Source organism: Lepisma saccharinum, chromosome 26 (assembly GCF_977018435.1).
Source record: "Lepisma saccharinum chromosome 26, izLepSacc3.1, whole genome shotgun sequence".
Lineage (NCBI taxonomy): Eukaryota > Metazoa > Arthropoda > Insecta > Zygentoma > Lepismatidae > Lepisma > Lepisma saccharinum.
This window is the reverse complement of record NC_139254.1, coordinates 60,415,044-60,437,673: the sequence shown is the minus strand read 5'-3', so window position 1 is coordinate 60,437,673 and position 22,630 is coordinate 60,415,044. Positions and strand designations below refer to the sequence as shown.

The following is a 22,630-nucleotide window of genomic DNA, read 5'->3' as shown; positions in this document are numbered from 1 at the left end:
ATCCCACAACGATAGGACAAAATTGTTTTCTGACGTGAGATGAAAATGCCTACGTTGTTAGGTTAGGTATGGCTTACTTAGCACAAATACAATGCAAATATATCATTTATGCTAAGAGAACCAAACCTAACTAGCCTAACCGAACCAGTGGCGCAGGAACGGGGGGGTACAGGGGTACATTGTACCCCTAAAATTTTTGAAGGGGTACACTACCCAATAAATCCGTAAATCGAGTTGTCCCCCCTTTGGTAATTTGACAGCAGACGAAAGGTGCTACTGTTAAAATAACCTATTTTCAGTTCGCCCAATAAAAAAAGTGTATATTGTTTAAACTTATAAACATTATCTTCCTTACCACAGAAATTGAAACCATTGTAAACTTATTCTACTACATTGTGGTTGCTACTAGTTAGTTCATTGACCTATGTTCTTGGAAACCTCTGGAGATGAAAATTGTTTAAAATGTGTGTGGAACGATGGAATCAGATTTGCTCTTAGAAAATCACGCTGCAGACGAATGATCCTTTGCGAAAGGGGGGGGGGGTACACTTTTTTTAAGAAGTGGTTTCGTGGATTCGAAGATAAGATACAAGTCTTCATCAGAAGAGTATATGACTGACTCCATTTTCTTTTGAATATTTAAAATGAAATTTTCTAAAGCGAAATACTTACACGAACCAGACGAGACACTACAGACCTACTTGGGGGGTACAATGTACTCCCTCCTGTACCTCACCCATATTTTTCATAACTTTGTAAGAGGGTGATAGGAAAACTATACTTAAACCTATATATTAAGAGATTTTGATAATAGAGTTCCGATTAGCCTATCTCAGCATGAAGTGAATCTAGAATAAATTTTAATAACTTCAGAGTGGAAACCGAAAGAAAAATAAGCACAAACAAGAACGAGAAGGACCTCGCCACACAGGAGACGAGATGAGGCTGTGAAAATTCTCGACTCATCGCATCGCGATATCATTCCTAGATGAAATGAAATTTTTCCTAGACATTTAAACAGGGTGCAATTTGCAATATTATCAGTGGAGGGGGAGGATTATTTTTCCCTATGATTTGGTATACTTATAATTGGACATTAATTGCTTAAAATCTAATTTTGGTATCGAATGCAACACAAACACAACGCCATTTTAAGTTAAACCCTAAAGTCAACCTTTGAGAAAATTACATTAGTCAGATGAATGCACGAGATAAATGAAACTCACTGCAGGTTCTATTGGTAGATTTTGGATTGGATTCACAAGGTCTTTGAGTGAGATGGGAATGTTTCATTGATTTATTTGACTTATTTTACTTCGCATTTCTGCCACTTTTGGCTAATCGCGAAGATGAAGATGGGTGATGATATGATGAAATTGATGAACAGTCATGCCCAACCTGGGACCTCTGGCTTCATAGATCACTATTCTAACCCCTCCGCCACGGAGGCCGGCGAGGTGGGAATCTGTTTTGGATTTTCTTTGTAGATGCGAAAATCTTTAACTGTGAAGCGCACATGCTTTTGCTTACATTAAAGTTTACCTTTTCACATATATGAGAAATTGACATGTCACCCTAAAACAAACGCATGTATCTGCATTTAATACCACTATACATACGGAAAGAAACCTGGGGCGGCTATTCATATTGCCCACCAAAGATTGAAAAAAACAACTTTTGAGCGTATCCCTTTCCTTGCTTCCTCTGACATCTGAAGGATTTCGGTTTTGTATATGTAATGATAGTACTTTCAGTGCTTGAAGAGTGTCATTAGAAGAGCCCGGAAGTTCAGGCATTTATTTTCGTTAAAATAGGCAGGCAAAAAGGCATTTATAATGTGGAAAATGGGCACTTAAAATTAAAAAAAGGTAAAATAAACCGAAAAAAGGCACATTTGGAAGTCGCTTACTTTTATCTATAATTTCTGGCAACATGTTAAAATCTACATTGGGAAGAGCATTTCAATTTTCTCCGTCTTGATTGCACATAACTACAACGTGTTTCTTTTAATTACTCAACATTCATTGATAGTAGTCTGTCAGAGAGAATGTTTTTCATAATAGAAAATGATATTTCTACTTCGGCAGAAGTTATTGGAGCATACATAAAACAAGCTAATGTAGCTGGACGCATTTCGGTAACAGCATTTTCACCTTTTAGAATATCACAAATTGTTTTCAATTGTTTCAAGTCCTCATTTGCACTCACTACCCGCTTGCACTTCTCCGCAACAGCTGACCCCTTTTCTCCTGGCACTTCCATCATCTGCTGCATAGATTCCTCGTACATTTTCATGGATGTTACAAGGTGTTTTTTTAAGTTCTGTAATTGTAATTGTCTCTGGGAATGCACCATAATGTGCAAAAATAAACTTGAATAGCACAGGAGTTTTTTCACTTCACGAATTGAAGCCGCTTCATTTTCTGGAAGAGCATCTATCACCTCACTGATTTTTTCAAGGTTGTTAGCATAATATATAGCTGCTGATATCCAGGTTCCCCATCTGGTCAAGACTGGTTGCGGAGGTAAACTAAGCTCAGATTCAACTTCCTTAAATTTTCGGGTTCGAGAGGGAGATTTCAGAAATATCTTTTTTGTGTTCGAAATCAACCTGTAACCAAGGAAATGTTAACCGACAGGCAATATCCTAACTGAGCATGAAATACATTTTTTCTCACACTTTTCTCCTTCAGCAATGTTGAAACATGCATGAGTTTAATATTACTTAAATAAGGCGAAAATTATTCAAATAATAAACGAAAGAAAAATAAATGCCAACAACGTTTTTTGGGAGAAAAATAATTTATATACACATTTTTTTTAAAAAATGGTCAAATTTAATTGAAAAAGGCAAAAAAAGGCAATATAATTAAAAATAGGTAGTGGGGTCCCAAATAGGCAAAATAGGCAAAATGAAAAGGCTTCTAAAACATTCGAAACAACATGAGAAACGTATATCCGGAAAAATTTTATCAATATATGCAGTAGATAAAAAGAGGCATTTTGCCAAACTTCCGGGCTCTAGTCATTAGGTACGTACAGCTAATTATGTAACAAATAAATGTTTTGTCAAATGTTTCACAAATATTTTAAAGTTAGACTTCTTACGAATTTATCGGGAACCATCTCAACCCAGTTCTTCTTTAATACAACGCCCTATAGATGTTTAAGAAAATACCAAATAGACTACATGGCTTTTAAAAGACATTGGATGTGGTACTCATGTGCCATAAATTGTTTAAAGATATTTATATGCGTAGCCATGGGACTTCAAAATTAGAATGAACTGAACTGAAGTGGAACTCTATAAGTATGATACTGTATATTCAATAATGTGGTTTCTATATCCAGTGGATGGGAGATGATTATTCCTGGTTGGGGTGGCTCAAGATCCTCTTCCCCCTTTAATCTCAACCTGCATTAAAATGAATAGATGTATCTTTGTTTGCAATTTTCACATTTCGAACTCCACATTTCCGTTAAATCCAAATAAGGCCAGAACGAGGTCCAGAGCTTTATATGTTTCAGAATTGTTATCTGGTTTTAAAATCTGTTTTTTAAGAAAAACAAATTCTAAGAAACACGAAAAAAAAAATGCAAATTTTGCTTTAAATAACAGGACATTCGTGTGTGCTGTTCTAAAATAGAATATTTCCCATGGCTTCACATTATAGGTATCAAGGACGTATTTTGGGGATTCCAGGGGGTTCGGACCCGCACCCTTCGAAAGACTTACTAGGTAGTAAAAGTAAATAATCAAAATATAATTGATTAGCATTTGTTATATCGATGGTTATTTCCGCTGAACTTATTGGCAGGCATGGAATTTGGCTCATACGGCTTTGAAGTGTTCCAAATATTTATGCACACAACTAATGATAATATCCATAAAATTTGAATCAGGAACTTTACTTTTCGTTAATTGGATCTAACTCCTTGTTTGTTATTCAATAAATATTCAATTCTTTTTCTATTTGACATTAAATTCTTTGCCAGGTCAGTTGTTTTTAAACAAATCTTAGCGATCTTAACTACGCGTAAGCTAGATAATGAATATGTGCTGTTACATCTATATTCGTTTACTATCTTTTACCTATTCATGTAATAACAACAATACAACAGTAATTAATTTACATATTTAATTATTATTTTAATTTAATTATATATAATTATTATTGCAACACTTGGTTTGACCTCCCCGAAATGTATTTCTAGGTGCAGTAATATGTGTGTTTATATATGGGAGACTGAATTTTGCACCTTCCCAAATGAAAACGTTCCTGCGCCACTGAACCGAACAACTTAAGCAATTAGCCAAGCAATAAAAGTTTTTCCAGAAGACGTCAGAGAACGAAACGTTGTCCTAGCGATGTGCGATAAGGGAGATCACTTCATACCACAAGTTCTGGCTGATGCTCCGTTGTTCTGGTAACACTGGTCTTTTCCTTGCGTCTACAAATGTATGTTCGATAGGTGAATTTCTGTTGGAAGGAACACATCCGATATGGGTAAATCATAATGTCACTTTATATCTGTAACCATCCTAGGTGTAAAATGTACAGATTACATTGATATTACGTAAATATGTTAGAGGATAATCTATTATTATATTAACTGTCCCATCACAAGCATGTGGTGTATATGGCGATGACCATGTTGGCTGAAGAATTTCTATGACTAACGTTATTACCATGCCCTATGAAATGTTGTGGTACTTTATTTTTGGTTGTAGTTATAAACCCGTTCATTATTTTAAAAAGTAAAGCTTTTTCTCATTTATACATAGTATTTGTAGAGTAATAGTCAAAAATTATAATTTCATTAGTTTCACATTTCGTTAGTTTATTTTTTTTTACTATCCTACTGTTGAGCACAGGTACAGAAATGCAAAATTTAGAAACGGATATATAACATCAGGGTAAAAATGTCATAGCCGGGAAATGGATTTCTTAAAATTTACACGAGAAAGTGCTTACGGAATTGAGTTTGTGTAATTTCGGAAGGTCGTAGAAGTGTTATCTCGCATTTTTTAATGTATTTGGCCGCTTAATCATGTATTTTTCTATAACATTGTCCGGCCGATGCACGAAAGCTGTTGCTTGCATTTCCATCCATGTACTTGAACTGGATGTTGCGAGCATCTGATGACGTAATCCCCAGTAAGTGTTTCCAAACACACAGTTTTCCCGCTATATTGGCCAACCTAAATCAACCTAACCTGCGTTGGGCTACTCGTTGATGGTTATACGATCCAGAATGGTTTTTGGGGCTATTTGTGGATGTTCATACTATCCGAAATGGTTTTTGGGGCTATGCGTGAATGGTTTTTGTGGCTATGCGTGAATGGTTTTTGGAGCTATGTGGGAATTTGTTCTGTTAAGAAAGTTCAAACACTGCTTTGCCGTTTGAAACACAACGCTAGTCAAGATTTGCCTGCCATTTTGCATGTTCAGGAAGCGAGAAAACTGAATAATAATTGCTCGATATTTCGACAATAAATACTAATTTCGTTAAAAAAAGCTAAATCCCTTGTTAAACAATCTTTTGCAATGCAGAATAAGTAAGTACGAATGTCAACAATTACAGAATAAAAGAGTTACAGACAATTCCCGGCTTTGATAGTTTTACCACAGTTGTTGTTATGAAATGCATTAACAATAACTTTGGTAAAACTATCAAAGCCGGGAATTGTCTGTAACTCTTTTATTCTGTAATTGTTGACATTCATACTTAGTTATTCTGCATTGCAAAAGATTGTTTAACAAGGGTAAAAATGTCATAGTCGGGAAATGGATTTCCTCAAATTTACAGGAGAAAGTACTTACGGAATTGAGTTTGTGTACTTTCGGAAGGTCGTAGAAGTGTTATCTCGCATTTTTCAATGTATTTGGCTGCTTAATCATGTATTTTTCTATAATATTGTCCGGCCGATGCACGAAAGCTGTTGCTTGCATTTCCATCCATGTACTTGAACTGGATGATGTGAGTTTCTGATGACGTAATCCCCAGTAAGTGTTTCCAAACACACAGTTTTTTCCACTATATTGGCCAACCTAAAGCAACCTAACCTAACCTTACCGTGATTGTGCGTTGGGCTATTCGTGGATGGTTATACGATCCAGAATGGTTTTTGGGGCTATGGAGGAAAGGTTTTTTTTGGGCCTATTCGTTGATGGTCATACTATCCCGAATGGTTTTTGGGGCTATGCGGGAATTGTTCTGTTAAGAAAGTTGAAACACTGCTTTGCCATTTGAAACACACCGCTAGTCAAGATTTGCCTGCCATTTTGCGTGTTCAGGAAGCGAGAAAACCGAATAATAATTTCTCGATATTTATTCAATAAATACTAATTTCGTTAAAAAAAGTGAAATCCCTTGTTAAACAATATTTTGCAATGCAGAATAAGTAAGTACGAATGTCAACAATTACAGAATAAAGGAGTTAGACAATTCCCGGCTTTGATAGTTTTACCAAAGTTATTGTTAATGCATTTCTCCTGCTACACAGTTGCAAAGGTGAAAAGTATTCATGAATGCATCAGCAACCATGTGATCGGTGTTCATCCAATTTGTTATATCCTGGAGCACTTCCACAGTTTTGTAAGAACATGTGGAACAGTTTTCGCCACATACTTACCTCCGAGACAGTGTTGCCAACTTAACTCTTTTGGGGCCAGATCTGACACACTCGTGCACTCTGGCTGTGAACTGGTTTGCTCATCCTTATGCCCCACTATGATGCCATCACTGGCTCTGGCCCACATAGACCAACTTTTGCTATGAGTATATGTTTTGCACGTGATGTGATATTGTGCTATTGGCTGTTTTGCCCCACCCCCCTCTTACCTTCCCAGCTACTTCTTTATAGTGGCATGGAGGCGACATAATATTGTTATATACAGGACTCCTTTATTTTCGATTACGTACAGTGGATTATTGAGATGTTGGTGTTCCCGGAAAACTCAGAATAAATTGTCATTACTTTAAAAGTTAAGGGTAAAAGCAGTGTCTCCACCCCTTTAACACATATAATTAAAATTACCCTAGGAGCACTTTATCCAGCCTTTGTATATCTAGGTCCTTGAAAATCCATTTTAACTCATTGTGAAATTAGCTATGTTATGCACATTAGGTTTGGCAACAGTGCCAGTATGGACGTAGAAGGCAAGGAGAAATGCATTGCACTTTTGGGAGTATTATTTGATTTGTTCTCTTGGGAATATCAAACTTCAGATGCCATCGAAAAATATATCAACGGAAAGAGGGCAGTTTGATGAAGCTTTTGAGTGGAGGAAAAGTGAAAACTTCCATTTGATTACCTGCTACCTGAATTTTGAAGTTGAGGTTTTTTTTTCTCCACAAGGAATACATGGGATTCTGAAAATCACTCATCATATTTTTCAAGTATTATGTCTAGCTTAATAATCGACATAGAAAAAACCCTTGCAGAAAAAATCTTCCACTTGCAACATGGGGAGAAATTCATACTTTTGATTATGCCCAGATTTTTTAATAGCAGTGCCCATTGTGACGATATTGGAATAAATGCACACATGGTGTAACTGTAACTCCTCACCTTAAGCAATATATTGTTCTATGGAATTGCACGCACACACACACTTGCACAAAATAACTTAATTTCTAGCAGCATGTAACCTAACCCATCTACTTCTAGCAGCATGTAACCTAACCCTTCTACCCTAACAAATATGTAAAATGACCGTGAACAACAATGCAGCAACTTAGGTACTTGCATGAATAATGAAATGTGTGTTATGTTTCTGGCAATAGGTAAAGGAAAACTGAGAAATTGAATTTGAACCACCATGTGCATAGAATGTCTTGAATACTAATCTCCCTTTCTGTTATAATAGGTATTTCCCGGGATAGTTGGCATAAACGCAGAGCAACAGGAGGAAGGAGAAAGCAAATTCGAAAGAAGAGGAAATTTGAACTTGGAAGACCAGCTGCTAACACTAAAGTACGTTTTGTATTTTTATTTAATGCATTATATTGTAGCTAAAGTAGAGGGCTATTAGTTTTAAATTTGACCTAACCCTGTCATATAATAGAGCAATTGTTGAAAGAGGTAATTATGAATGGCCATATCTGGGTATCATATATTTTGATATTCAGGTTATCCGAAATATCTGCAATACCCGAATGTGTGCATTATCCGGACAATCTTATCATTGATCCGTTTTACTGGCTCTCTGCAATTCTGTTATTCATCATGTACATATTTCTACTGTACAGATTATCTATCTACTTTAAGGATTTTACACATTATTTAAATGTTTACAAAGTTTGGCAAGAATATACAATACCAGACCCTTCTGTAATTTCTGTGCTACTGCTTTTACTCACGAAATTATTAGTCACAATGATTTATCTGAGGTTAACATGTTGGGGTGACGTGTAGAAATTGTTCATTAACATGTAGAAGTTGTAAAATAAGCTTTTCTATTCTCGCAATGATTCTCTGTATACAAGTATGAGAACCATATTTGTTGATATGAGGGTCAATTCCATGTCAAATCAACCATTTTTTTTTAGAAAAATTTCATTTTTAGTACATAACTTTGTACATGTTTCTAGATATCAAAACCAATTTTCAAACAAAAATATTGTCTTTAGTTCTCCTGGGGCAGCCATTTTTCCAACATGGCGCCTGGCTTTTTTTTTGCTCATGTAGCAGTATACAGAAACCTTAATATCTCAAAAACCATTAAAGCTAGAGACCTGAAACAAAATTCATTTTGTAGCTAATGAAGTATACTTCCTATGATATTCAGGTATGTTTTGCTTGAAATTGCATTGTAAGTACGAAAATTATGGTGCAAAATGGGGTAACAATAGTTAAAAAATTGCATTTTTAAGCCAGATTTTTTAATGAATGTGTTTATTCTAAGGCTTGATTTTTTTTTCATGTGTAGACCTACCTGCAGGGTGTCTGTTAGTAAAGTATCAGTGCTTAGAAATGCACCCCTTTGTTACAGCATGGGCACAAACATGGCCGTTAATTGAATTTTGACAGTTTTCGGGGTTAAATATCTCGGATGGATCCCCTTTAAAAATTCTGAAATTTGGCAGATAGGAAGCCCTTCATGAACCTAACTCGCAGTAAAATTCTCAACTTTTAGATTCAACTCGTTTTTGTCAATATGAGGTAACGTATGTTACCTAATTCTTACGTTGCATAGTAAGGTTAAACTACATCCCATACTTAAAATAATGAAGTCTTTTCTTTTTCTTTTTTAAATTTTTGTTAAATAAAGGCTCAGAAAATAAAGTAACATAAGGTTTTAATACTTGACTTATCAGAAATTGAAATTACAAGGTATGACAATTGAAAATCTGCGAAATTTCATTGCGAAAGGTTTGATTTATCAGGTACCCACGACCAGTTGGTATTGTCAGCTCCAGTTTCCTATTCATTCTCTTTGTTAAATCAGGCAGGATTCTTTGTTCTTTGACTAGCAATCAAACTAATGATTCGGGCCTTTTCAACATTAGTTTTTTGCTCATTTACATTTTTCTTCTTATAATTTCAATTATATGATTGTACTGGCCACGCAAAGGATTGTCACACTTGCTTTCCTTTTCTTCAGTTTTAATACTTAGTGAAAAGCAACTTTCCAGTATCATTTGCACTCCTTGTAGGATGCGAATAGTTTTTCAAGCAAGATCACTTTATTGTTTATCTGCAATCAGCCTCCTCAGTTTTGTAACAGGAGATGCATAAATAAAATAACAGACTTCATGCATTTCCTTTTAGTTTTCCTTGGCTTTGCACAAAGACATGATTTCAATTCTGGCATTTAAGTGAGTTACTTTCTTCACATATGAAACTTTTACTCCAACATATCAGGAATTTTGATTTAACTGGTAAAAGGCTTTCTTGACACTTTTTTACCTTACCTTACTTAACCTTTTCTTTAAGTGGTACTTCTGAAGATCACAACATACTTTACCATATAAAAAGCTATATTTAATGGTATTTGCATATTGTCTCTAAGCCATACACCTGTAGTCTTAACCTAAGAAGTGTTATTTTCACTGACTTTAAGATTAGTTAGGTCTTTGGGAACCTTACCAAAAGGGTATTTATGATAGTCCTCTCCAGTTAAAAATATTACAGAACACTCCATTTCCTGTCACAGATAACGAACATTGACAAGTCACTACTCTCGACACATTAGGCAAAGGAAGAATGACAGCAGAGATTGTACATGCACAGATCAATTCCAGGCTTGCCTCACATCCTATCAAAACATGTCTCTGAATCTTCTGGTGTGCATGACTCATCTATTTCAACGAATGTCTTTTCTTGGAAAAAAAAAGGTGGAAAATAAAGGAAACAAAAGATAATATATTATACCAGCTTTGACACTCCAAAATAAATAGCCTACTTTCGGTGGAGTGCCCAAGGGAGGGTTTGTGGAGGTCATAACCCAATACCTTTGGCCTAGTATTCCATAAACAATTACGTCAAAGGCAGGATAATGTGGCAAAAGCAGGGCTGTATACTAAAAAAGTATATGTACCCCCCCTCCCTTTCGAAATTCCTGGACATGCCACTGCCTATCTTAAGCTGTATGTACAGCTACATTGATAAAAATATGGGGGAAGAACAGTTTTGGAGCTGACAATACCAACTGGTCATGGGTACCAAATAAATCAAACCCAGGGTTGCTACGCGACTGGAAAACAGGGAAAAGTCAGGGAATTTTGTTGGTCAGGGAATAGTCAGGGAATTTTGCATATTTTCTGGAATTTACGTGCATTTTGGAGTTGCAGGAGAACCAGTTACAAAATGAACGAACGGTTCATTTCCACTTCCGAATTCGGTTCTTGTGATTCCAGTCCCCCCAAAAGATTCAGTTCAGAAACTTTTTCCTCTCGTCATTATGACTTCTAGTCTGTTACGTACACAATTATGGTTCCTTTGCATTTCAATTCTATATTTATTCACACTCAGATCTAGGTTTTTGGATCTGTTCATTTTGCGACTTGTTCTTGTGAACCTGTTCAAGACCGGAATTTGGAGAGGCGTGAGATTTTTCCTTAGAGAACAAGCTACTTGAGACGAAACCTACGCACCAGCCATTGTCAGAATTTCTTGCAGAAAAAATGTTGCTTTAGCTTTGTGTGTGGTGAGAAAATTTCCTTTCTTCAAGAACACACCCGTTCGGAACCCGTTCTCTTTTGATACCGTGAAGCAGAGCAGGTTGGTGTTCGGACAGTTCATTGGTTTTGGATCTGCAATAAAGCTTGAAGAGCAGAATTTCACGTAACTAGCTGTGATTGACGTCACACTGGATGGGTGCGGACGCTGAGTAAAAACAAAGGGACTCACTACTTCGTTCCCCCCATGAACCCGTTCTATGAATTTGAGTCCTTCGTTTGCGACCTATTCAGAAGCAACCTGATCAACTAGTTCATTTGCTCGTTGTCGTAGTTTTTACATTGCAGAGATGTGTTACACCCGAGAAGTTAGTGATTTTATGCAGTATCAGTGACGTCATTATTCGAATATGCACGTGTTTTGTGCATGTAGAACAAATTTATTTTTTAAAAACTGGTGCGAAATAGAGGAATTAAACGTACGCTGGTCACACATCGTTGTTAGGTTAGGAATGTTGGTTTGATGCCGATAGTAATTTTATGTATTGTTTGCATGTAGAATGAAATTATGCTGAAAAGTGGTGAAAATGAGCCCAAGTTCCTTTTGTTTTATGATTTCATCATGCTACAAATGCAACTTTTACATGGTTCGATTTCGATTTATGTCTGTTAACACATACTGCAGAGTTTTAGCAATTACTTAAGATTTTGTGAATATATGCTTTTGTGGTTAGGTTAATAATGTCAGGTTTGGTTGTCTTAGAATTAAAATGAAGTCCCTGAATGCACTTCACTAAGGTTCTGATACTTACTGTCACTTGTCAACTGGAGAATACCTTGTCCATGGGAAGCATGTATGATTGAGTAAGGTCATTTTGAAGGTTTTTTTTTCAACATAACTTTTTCGAATCCAAATAGTGCTCATTATTTTAAGAAAGGTTCAAATTTCGTTTCACAATGATTGCCAAAATTCTATGATAACACAGTGCAACAAATTTGAACTTTGTGTCTTGCTGCAAGATGAAAGAAGGTGTTCTTTACTAAATCAAATACGCTGATTACGAAAATGAACTCAGAAATATTCCATCACATACCAATTTTTCTGGAAAAGATATGCTACATGTACCACTTAGCCTATATTTCATATAGTAAGCAATATATTGTAATTCAGGAGAAACAAAGTAGGAACTTTCGCGACAATTGGAATCGACTCCATTACAGTACAGGAGGAACCTGTAGCTGGATAAAATACAGATCATGGAACAAAATTAATTGTTTGTATTACAAAATATAAAAAAGGTACGAGAAAGCTGCAAAAAACATGAAATGTATTTATAAGTTAGAAACATGTCCTGAAAACTTTCCGTTTGTGTGTGGATGGTGAAACTTCTTGTAGGAGTGTCCTGCAGTAATCTGCCAAAAGGTTTGGTGACCATCTTCCCTTATATCGTCTTTCCATGGCAGCGATATCTTGGTGAAATCACTCACCATGTTCGTCACACACATCTCCGAGATTAGGCGGGAAGAAATCCTAATGAAAATGCAGGAAATCTATTTTGAAAGACGTGTTGCACCCCATAGCCTTGTAACAGTCCAGCATGTGTTCCGTCAGTTCCCTGTAATTGTCAGACCTGACGTTACCCAAGAAATTGGTGCATACATTTTTGAAGGAAAGCCAAGCTGCCTTCTCAGTATCTGTCAGCAACTCTTCAAAGGTTACGTCATTCATCAAGTCACGAATCTGAGGACCAATGAAAATACCTTTAATTTTTGCAGTACTAATCGCAGGAAATTTGGATAGTAGAAAGCCCCTGCCATCTTTGTTCATTGCTTTCACAAAATTCCTCATGAAGCCCAATTTCACATGGAGCGGTGGTAACAGCACACTGTCCTTGTCAACAACGGGTTCATGTCAATTCTGCCTGTGACAATGGCTGTGGTTGGGGCTGTGATATAGATGGCGTGTAATCAAGATCTTCGTGATCTATTGGTTGGTCACTACCATCGTCCATTTCATCTTCCAGTGGCCATTCCCTTGGTAATTTTGGAACTGGGAGAGAATCGGAATGCGGAACTGGGCGCACTGCAGATTCCAAATTTGGATATGAAACTGTGTGTTTTTATTGACTTGAGATTCCAGTTAGTTTCATTAAACAAAAGTAGCAATCTGTTATGTGGTCTCTAGGTTCCCTCCACAACTGTGGTATGGCAAATGGCATAGGTGGGTGGGTTCCATGCAACCAGCCTCTTAAATAGCAAGAGCAACAGTTCTGTGGTGCCCAACACTTACCCTCATATACCTTTGATTCAAAATACTACTCGTAAGCCTTTTTTGACGAGCGGGGAAATGGGATGTCTTTGAGACTTCGTCGTAAACTCACCACACACATAACAGAAAAGATTTGGTAAATTAACACACTTCCTAGCCATCGCTGAACCCAAGAAACACATGAACATGCACAAATACTATTATTCACGTTAGGAGTTTTGAATGACACACACTGCAGGAACAGACACTGTGTGATCCCACTAGCAACTGACTGATGCAAATATACCTTACTATACCTCAACCAAGTGGCTTTCTATCCCTTCTCTCTCCACCCCCTCCCCTATGCACTGTCGAGCCCTAGTAACAGGCTGTGCTGATAAGTGCCCCGACAACAATAAAATGCAGTCGTGCGCTGATAAAATTGCGTTTCCAGAGAAAAGTTTAGGTGATAGCGAAAAACAGTTTTCACTATCGTCATCAGGGCACTGAACTCCATAGGAATCACATGTTTTTGTTCTGCGGCAATTTTCATTGTCGCACAGTGTAATTAGTCTTCCTGCTAGGAAAATTTGAAAAAAAAGCCATAAAACATTCGGAACTTTTACCTTTTAAAAGACAGATTTCGATGTTTTCCGTAATATAAAATTGGTTCCAGCATGTGGAAAACTCAAATAATGAAGATATTTGATTCCAAAGTATGGCCCGCGTATATATTTTTTTTAGGTGTATGGTTGGTCACCAGCCCCATTGAAGTTCTGAATTTCCGTAATATGTACTATTTTCAATAAATTAAAAAATATAATAATTAAACGTATTGCATATTTTCTAAAGGTACATGACCTAATTTTCTGTTGTTTCTCATTTGTATTGAAATAGGCTAATTGAGGTTGTCTACAGGTTACATTGTAAAGCTTTGATATATGCCACATTTTTTTATTGATTTTTTTTACACCACCTTAATTGTAATGACTTAGTGAAAACGGGGGAGTACAATAGTTATTTGTTTTTTCATTGAATAGCATTATATTAATCACTTGGTAAATTTTCAGCTAATAACTGTGTATATTCATAATCATAATAATTAACGTGCCTGCATATTTTATTGAAAAACATGAGGTTCAAAAGCAAATATCATGACGACAAACATGTCTGGAAAAATTTTATTTCTGGTCTGGAAAACCTGGAAAAGTCAGGGAATTTCATAATCAATAAATCGTAGCTACCCTGAAACCTTTCACAATGAAATTTCGCAGATTTTCAATTGTCATACCTTGTAATTTCAATTTCTTGTAAGTCAAGTATTAAAACCTTATGTTACTTTATTTTCTGAGCCTTTATTTAACCCAAATTTAAAAAAGAAAAGACTTCATTATTTTAAGTATGGGATGTAGTTTAACCTTACTTTGCAACATAAGAATTAGGTGACATACTTTACCTCATATTGACAAAAACGAGTTGAATCTAAAAGTTGAGAATTTTACTGCGAGTTAGGTTCATGAAGGGCTTCCTATGTGCCAAATTTCAGAATTTTTAAAGGGGACCCATCTGAGATATTTAACCCCGAAAACTGTCAAAATTCAATGAACGGCCATGTTTGAGCCCATGCTGTAACAAAGGGGTGCATTTCTAAGCACTGATATTTTATTTACAGACACCCTGCAGGTAGGTCTACACATGAAAACAAAATCAAGCCTTACACTAAATCCCTTCATTAAAAAAAATCGAGCTTAAAAAATGCAATTTTTTAACTATTGTTACCCCATTTTGCACCATAATTTTCGTACTTACGATGCAATTTCAAGAAAAAAACATACCTGAATATCATAGGAAGTATACTTTATTAGCTACAAAATGAATTTTGTTTCAGGTCTCTAGCTTTAATGGTTTTTGAGATATTAAGGTTTCTGTATACTGCTACATGAGCAAAAAAAAGCCAGGCGCCATGTTGGAAAAATGGCTGCCCCAGGAGAACTGAAGACAATAATTTTTTTTGAACATTGGTTTTGATATCTAGAAACATGTACAAAGGTATGTACTAAAAATGAATTTTTTCTAAAATGGTCATGCAATGGTCATGGTTTGGCATTGAGCTTGGGATTCTGGAAGGATCAGGTGGGTGCGCGATGCGCTTGATTGATTCTCTCTCGTTCTCAGAGCATGTCCGCGGGATCTTCGCATTCGGGAGATACCGTACCTGTTTCCCCGGAGTCTGACGCCTCTTCCGACACTCTTGAACCAGTGGCGGACGTCCCCCGAGCTCTTCAATTGCCTGTTTTCGTCTCCATTGCATGCGATTGCACGCCGAGATCAGCCTTTCGCACCCCAATTACGGCCCGCCAAGTGACGCTTGACACCCTGTGGAACATTACCCCCCGGACTTCAGTGGCGGACCAGAACCCCACGTGTAAGATGGAAGAATTTCGACAGATGCTACAGGATGCGCTACGTCCTCTCCAAGCAGAAGTCCAAGAACTTCGTCGGAAGGTCGACACGGCTCCCCAGGCACGAGTTGCACCTCATGTGGACCCTGCTCCTGATTTTGATGTGGACGCAGCAGTGGCGTTCCTCCGCAGTCGACACACCGACCCGGCTATGCCGACTAGAGACTACTGGGAGATCGCTCATCTGCTGCTTGAAGCCAAGTACACGGAGCACTTCACCCCGGAAGACCTCCAGCTCTTCACTCGCCGTTTGCGAATCCTGGTCATCGCCGTTTCCAGAGGATGGAAGGTGGCAGCTTATAACGACACGGCGTGTGCCATTCCGGGAATCACCATCCAGGAGCCGCCTCCAGTCTACCGTCAGCCTCCGGCGCCCAGAGGACGTCGAGGGGCACGGGGCCCCTTTCGTGCAGCCAAAGCCGAAACGAATGCGACGTATCCTGCCGCTACGTCCCATCGCCCCTCGTCTTCTCCCCGTCGAGCGGCCGCCATCCCCTCGTCAGCCGCCAGATCCGGATCCTCGCCTCGTCTTTGATCGCCTAATGAATCAACTACAGTACGACGAAGTGCTGGTGGAAGAAGATGTACGCGAGATCGAAGATTGGGATTTCTGGAGACCGTTGATTGAGATGCTATCCCAACACATTCATGACGCGGGAGACGAGGACGGCAACGATGAAGATGAGGAAGACCAACCGGACCATCAACCTGGCCAACCTGCGGAACGTGATCCCGAGGACGACGACGCTAGCCTAGCTCCACCCGTGATCCACAGACTTCGCCTGAAGCCCGCAGACCTTCCTACATGGACATTCATGGCCCCAGGTTCTTTTGGCGCTCCGCCACTAGTGCACACTCCGCCCCGGGACTGCCCTTTGCGCGCAAGACGAACGCACCCAGCGTTTCTCCCGGCGATCAGGTGTATGGTTGCGGCGGGCATTCTCGAAGAATGCGACTCGGTTCGCAACGCCTTTGCCTTGCATGCAGTGCCTAAACAGGGTTCGAGCACCCCACGCTTGATCTACGACTGCAGCGAATGGACAGCTTTCTATCCGAAATTGCCGTTCCATCTACCAACAATTTATGGCCTTCAGAAGCATCTTCATCATGATGATTACTTGGTGAAACTCGACCTCGTAGACGGCTTTTATCATGTTGATGTGGCGCCCGTGTTAGCCCAATACTTTGGTGTACGTTGTGCCGGTCATTGGTTCAGGTTTCGAAAGTTACCTATGGGCTGGACTTGGAGTCCGTTTCACATGCAACGGCTCGCCTCCGACTTCTTTGTTCGCTGGCAAACCGAAACGACACATGTTTGGGTGTATTATGATGACATTCTCATCTCTGGTCCCCCACAGGATTTGCGTCGCATTGTCCAAGAAATTTGTGTATCAAGCGTACGAGTAAACACCGCCAAAAGTGTCCTATCCCCGGTGCGAGCCTTAACGTACCTAGGACTGGAAGTGAATCTGGACACAAATTACATTAGTGCTCCGGCTAGATACCTGCATATTGTGAAATCGGTGCCTCGTTCCTTGGTGAAACTTAAACGTGTGCTACAGGCCTTAGCCGGTTACATAGCGTGGGCGGGCCCTATTCTCAACTTGTCCCTGTGTGTAGCTTTCGCCCTCGTTCAACAGGACCCAGCCCTATGGGACTGGGCCCTCGCACGGCTTCGGCGGGCTAAGAATACGCCACAGCCAGTTTTTCAACGAGATTTAGTGTTTAGTGCACTCTACTCAGATGCCACCACTTCTTCAATCGCTGCAGCATGGGATGATGGACAGATTTTGTTTCAAATGCTTCACTTGCCAGAAGAAAAAGCGTTTTATTATGAATTTCTCGCCGCCTTGGGGGCAATTTTGTATGCTTCCCCCCAACCGGTAGATTTGCATGTAGACAATATAGCAGTATTTTATTGTTTGAATAGATATGTTTGTCATGTACCTCATTTACTGCCTCTGGCAGATTTTGTATTTCGACATTGTAATTTCATATGTACCTTTGTATACTCAGAATTTAATAAAGCAGATGGCCCATCGCGTGGCTCATCTGGATGGATCAGGTGGGTGCGCGATGCGCTTGATTGATTCTCTCTCGTTCTCAGAGCATGTCCGCGGGATCTTCGCATTCGGGAGATACCGTACCTGTTTCCCCGGAGTCTGACGCCTCTTCCGACACTCTTGAACCAGTGGCGGACGTCCCCCGAGCTCTTCAATTGCCTGTTTTCGTCTCCATTGCATGCGATTGCACGCCGAGATCAGCCTTTCGCACCCCAATTACGGCCCGCCAAGTGACGCTTGACACCCTGTGGAACATTACCCCCCGGACTTCAGTGGCGGACCAGAACCCCACGTGTAAGATGGAAGAATTTCGACAGATGCTACAGGATGCGCTACGTCCTCTCCAAGCAGAAGTCCAAGAACTTCGTCGGAAGGTCGACACGGCTCCCCAGGCACGAGTTGCACCTCATGTGGACCCTGCTCCTGATTTTGATGTGGACGCAGCAGTGGCGTTCCTCCGCAGTCGACACACCGACCCGGCTATGCCGACTAGAGACTACTGGGAGATCGCTCATCTGCTGCTTGAAGCCAAGTACACGGAGCACTTCACCCCGGAAGACCTCCAGCTCTTCACTCGCCGTTTGCGAATCCTGGTCATCGCCGTTTCCAGAGGATGGAAGGTGGCAGCTTATAACGACACGGCGTGTGCCATTCCGGGAATCACCATCCAGGAGCCGCCTCCAGTCTACCGTCAGCCTCCGGCGCCCAGAGGACGTCGAGGGGCACGGGGCCCCTTTCGTGCAGCCAAAGCCGAAACGAATGCGACGTATCCTGCCGCTACGTCCCATCGCCCCTCGTCTTCTCCCCGTCGAGCGGCCGCCATCCCCTCGTCAGCCGCCAGATCCGGATCCTCGCCTCGTCTTTGATCGCCTAATGAATCAACTACAGTACGACGAAGTGCTGGTGGAAGAAGATGTACGCGAGATCGAAGATTGGGATTTCTGGAGACCGTTGATTGAGATGCTATCCCAACACATTCATGACGCGGGAGACGAGGACGGCAACGATGAAGATGAGGAAGACCAACCGGACCATCAACCTGGCCAACCTGCGGAACGTGATCCCGAGGACGACGACGCTAGCCTAGCTCCACCCGTGATCCACAGACTTCGCCTGAAGCCCGCAGACCTTCCTACATGGACATTCATGGCCCCAGGTTCTTTTGGCGCTCCGCCACTAGTGCACACTCCGCCCCGGGACTGCCCTTTGCGCGCAAGACGAACGCACCCAGCGTTTCTCCCGGCGATCAGGTGTATGGTTGCGGCGGGCATTCTCGAAGAATGCGACTCGGTTCGCAACGCCTTTGCCTTGCATGCAGTGCCTAAACAGGGTTCGAGCACCCCACGCTTGATCTACGACTGCAGCGAATGGACAGCTTTCTATCCGAAATTGCCGTTCCATCTACCAACAATTTATGGCCTTCAGAAGCATCTTCATCATGATGATTACTTGGTGAAACTCGACCTCGTAGACGGCTTTTATCATGTTGATGTGGCGCCCGTGTTAGCCCAATACTTTGGTGTACGTTGTGCCGGTCATTGGTTCAGGTTTCGAAAGTTACCTATGGGCTGGACTTGGAGTCCGTTTCACATGCAACGGCTCGCCTCCGACTTCTTTGTTCGCTGGCAAACCGAAACGACACATGTTTGGGTGTATTATGATGACATTCTCATCTCTGGTCCCCCACAGGATTTGCGTCGCATTGTCCAAGAAATTTGTGTATCAAGCGTACGAGTAAACACCGCCAAAAGTGTCCTATCCCCGGTGCGAGCCTTAACGTACCTAGGACTGGAAGTGAATCTGGACACAAATTACATTAGTGCTCCGGCTAGATACCTGCATATTGTGAAATCGGTGCCTCGTTCCTTGGTGAAACTTAAACGTGTGCTACAGGCCTTAGCCGGTTACATAGCGTGGGCGGGCCCTATTCTCAACTTGTCCCTGTGTGTAGCTTTCGCCCTCGTTCAACAGGACCCAGCCCTATGGGACTGGGCCCTCGCACGGCTTCGGCGGGCTAAGAATACGCCACAGCCAGTTTTTCAACGAGATTTAGTGTTTAGTGCACTCTACTCAGATGCCACCACTTCTTCAATCGCTGCAGCATGGGATGATGGACAGATTTTGTTTCAAATGCTTCACTTGCCAGAAGAAAAAGCGTTTTATTATGAATTTCTCGCCGCCTTGGGGGCAATTTTGTATGCTTCCCCCCAACCGGTAGATTTGCATGTAGACAATATAGCAGTATTTTATTGTTTGAATAGATATGTTTGTCATGTACCTCATTTACTGCCTCTGGCAGATTTTGTATTTCGACATTGTAATTTCATATGTACCTTTGTATACTCAGAATTTAATAAAGCAGATGGCCCATCGCGTGGCTCATCTGGATGGATCAGGTGGGTGCGCGATGCGCTTGATTGATTCTCTCTCGTTCTCAGAGCATGTCCGCGGGATCTTCGCATTCGGGAGATACCGTACCTGTTTCCCCGGAGTCTGACGCCTCTTCCGACACTCTTGAACCAGTGGCGGACGTCCCCCGAGCTCTTCAATTGCCTGTTTTCGTCTCCATTGCATGCGATTGCACGCCGAGATCAGCCTTTCGCACCCCAATTACGGCCCGCCAAGTGACGCTTGACACCCTGTGGAACATTACCCCCCGGACTTCAGTGGCGGACCAGAACCCCACGTGTAAGATGGAAGAATTTCGACAGATGCTACAGGATGCGCTACGTCCTCTCCAAGCAGAAGTCCAAGAACTTCGTCGGAAGGTCGACACGGCTCCCCAGGCACGAGTTGCACCTCATGTGGACCCTGCTCCTGATTTTGATGTGGACGCAGCAGTGGCGTTCCTCCGCAGTCGACACACCGACCCGGCTATGCCGACTAGAGACTACTGGGAGATCGCTCATCTGCTGCTTGAAGCCAAGTACACGGAGCACTTCACCCCGGAAGACCTCCAGCTCTTCACTCGCCGTTTGCGAATCCTGGTCATCGCCGTTTCCAGAGGATGGAAGGTGGCAGCTTATAACGACACGGCGTGTGCCATTCCGGGAATCACCATCCAGGAGCCGCCTCCAGTCTACCGTCAGCCTCCGGCGCCCAGAGGACGTCGAGGGGCACGGGGCCCCTTTCGTGCAGCCAAAGCCGAAACGAATGCGACGTATCCTGCCGCTACGTCCCATCGCCCCTCGTCTTCTCCCCGTCGAGCGGCCGCCATCCCCTCGTCAGCCGCCAGATCCGGATCCTCGCCTCGTCTTTGATCGCCTAATGAATCAACTACAGTACGACGAAGTGCTGGTGGAAGAAGATGTACGCGAGATCGAAGATTGGGATTTCTGGAGACCGTTGATTGAGATGCTATCCCAACACATTCATGACGCGGGAGACGAGGACGGCAACGATGAAGATGAGGAAGACCAACCGGACCATCAACCTGGCCAACCTGCGGAACGTGATCCCGAGGACGACGACGCTAGCCTAGCTCCACCCGTGATCCACAGACTTCGCCTGAAGCCCGCAGACCTTCCTACATGGACATTCATGGCCCCAGGTTCTTTTGGCGCTCCGCCACTAGTGCACACTCCGCCCCGGGACTGCCCTTTGCGCGCAAGACGAACGCACCCAGCGTTTCTCCCGGCGATCAGGTGTATGGTTGCGGCGGGCATTCTCGAAGAATGCGACTCGGTTCGCAACGCCTTTGCCTTGCATGCAGTGCCTAAACAGGGTTCGAGCACCCCACGCTTGATCTACGACTGCAGCGAATGGACAGCTTTCTATCCGAAATTGCCGTTCCATCTACCAACAATTTATGGCCTTCAGAAGCATCTTCATCATGATGATTACTTGGTGAAACTCGACCTCGTAGACGGCTTTTATCATGTTGATGTGGCGCCCGTGTTAGCCCAATACTTTGGTGTACGTTGTGCCGGTCATTGGTTCAGGTTTCGAAAGTTACCTATGGGCTGGACTTGGAGTCCGTTTCACATGCAACGGCTCGCCTCCGACTTCTTTGTTCGCTGGCAAACCGAAACGACACATGTTTGGGTGTATTATGATGACATTCTCATCTCTTTCCCCATGCTGATTTTTTTTTTCTTTTGCACTGCATATAGACCCTGTATACTAAAACTTTTATTTTTGATGTTAAAGTTTAGTGCTTGGGATTGTGTTTTACGAGCCTTTATGCACATTTTGTAATGTAATTTTTTAGGAGGACACACACTCTTGTCATCAGGCATTTATGTTTAGTTTCAATTTTCTTTCAGCTTGGTGCAGTCCGTGTTCACACTGTAAGAACTCGAGGCGGCAACAAGAAATTCAGGGCTCTTAGACTTGACCACGGTAACTTCGCCTGGGGTTCTGAGTGTAAGTATTGACATGACTTAACTGAATTGAATTTCATCTTAAGAGGATCAAGCAACAGTTTTCAAAAGTCAATAAGGATGAAGTAATTCACCTAGGCTGAAATAAAAGTAATCTGAATTATTGTTTTGTTTGAGGGAAAAGTTAATTGATTACAAAGTTTTCCTTTTTTGGAGCATGGACTAGGTGGTTGGAGTTCCAATCGTGTAAATGTGTTTTGCAAGTTGTCCAGGAGTATTAGGAATATTTAGAATAGTGGAAATACAAAAGCAGATGAAATGTTTTTGACCTGACAAGGAAGGAAATTAGCTAGATCCATGAAATTTTCCTGCTGTTCCACACATTCACCCTAAAGTTCAACATACTTG

At 41.3% G+C, this 22,630-nt stretch overlaps 2 protein-coding genes across 2 annotated transcripts in view; one reads left to right on the top strand and one right to left on the bottom strand.

Annotated features, from left to right (window-relative positions):
* The window catches only part of LOC145979761 (large ribosomal subunit protein uL10-like), a 98,406-nt gene that overhangs the window by 37,179 nt on the left and 38,597 nt on the right, over nt 1-22,630 (bottom strand). The gene's annotated exons all lie outside the window — the stretch shown is intronic.
* Nucleotides 4,390-22,630, top strand: part of RpS8 (ribosomal protein S8) — a 32,855-nt gene continuing 14,614 nt past the window's right edge. Inside the window, exons 1-3 of the mRNA XM_083112683.1 lie at nt 4,390-4,508; nt 7,875-7,981; nt 22,166-22,265. Of these exons, the coding sequence (XP_082968809.1) occupies nt 4,505-4,508; nt 7,875-7,981; nt 22,166-22,265 (211 nt within the window). The 5' untranslated portion in view covers nt 4,390-4,504. The remainder of the gene's footprint in view (nt 4,509-7,874; nt 7,982-22,165; nt 22,266-22,630) is intronic.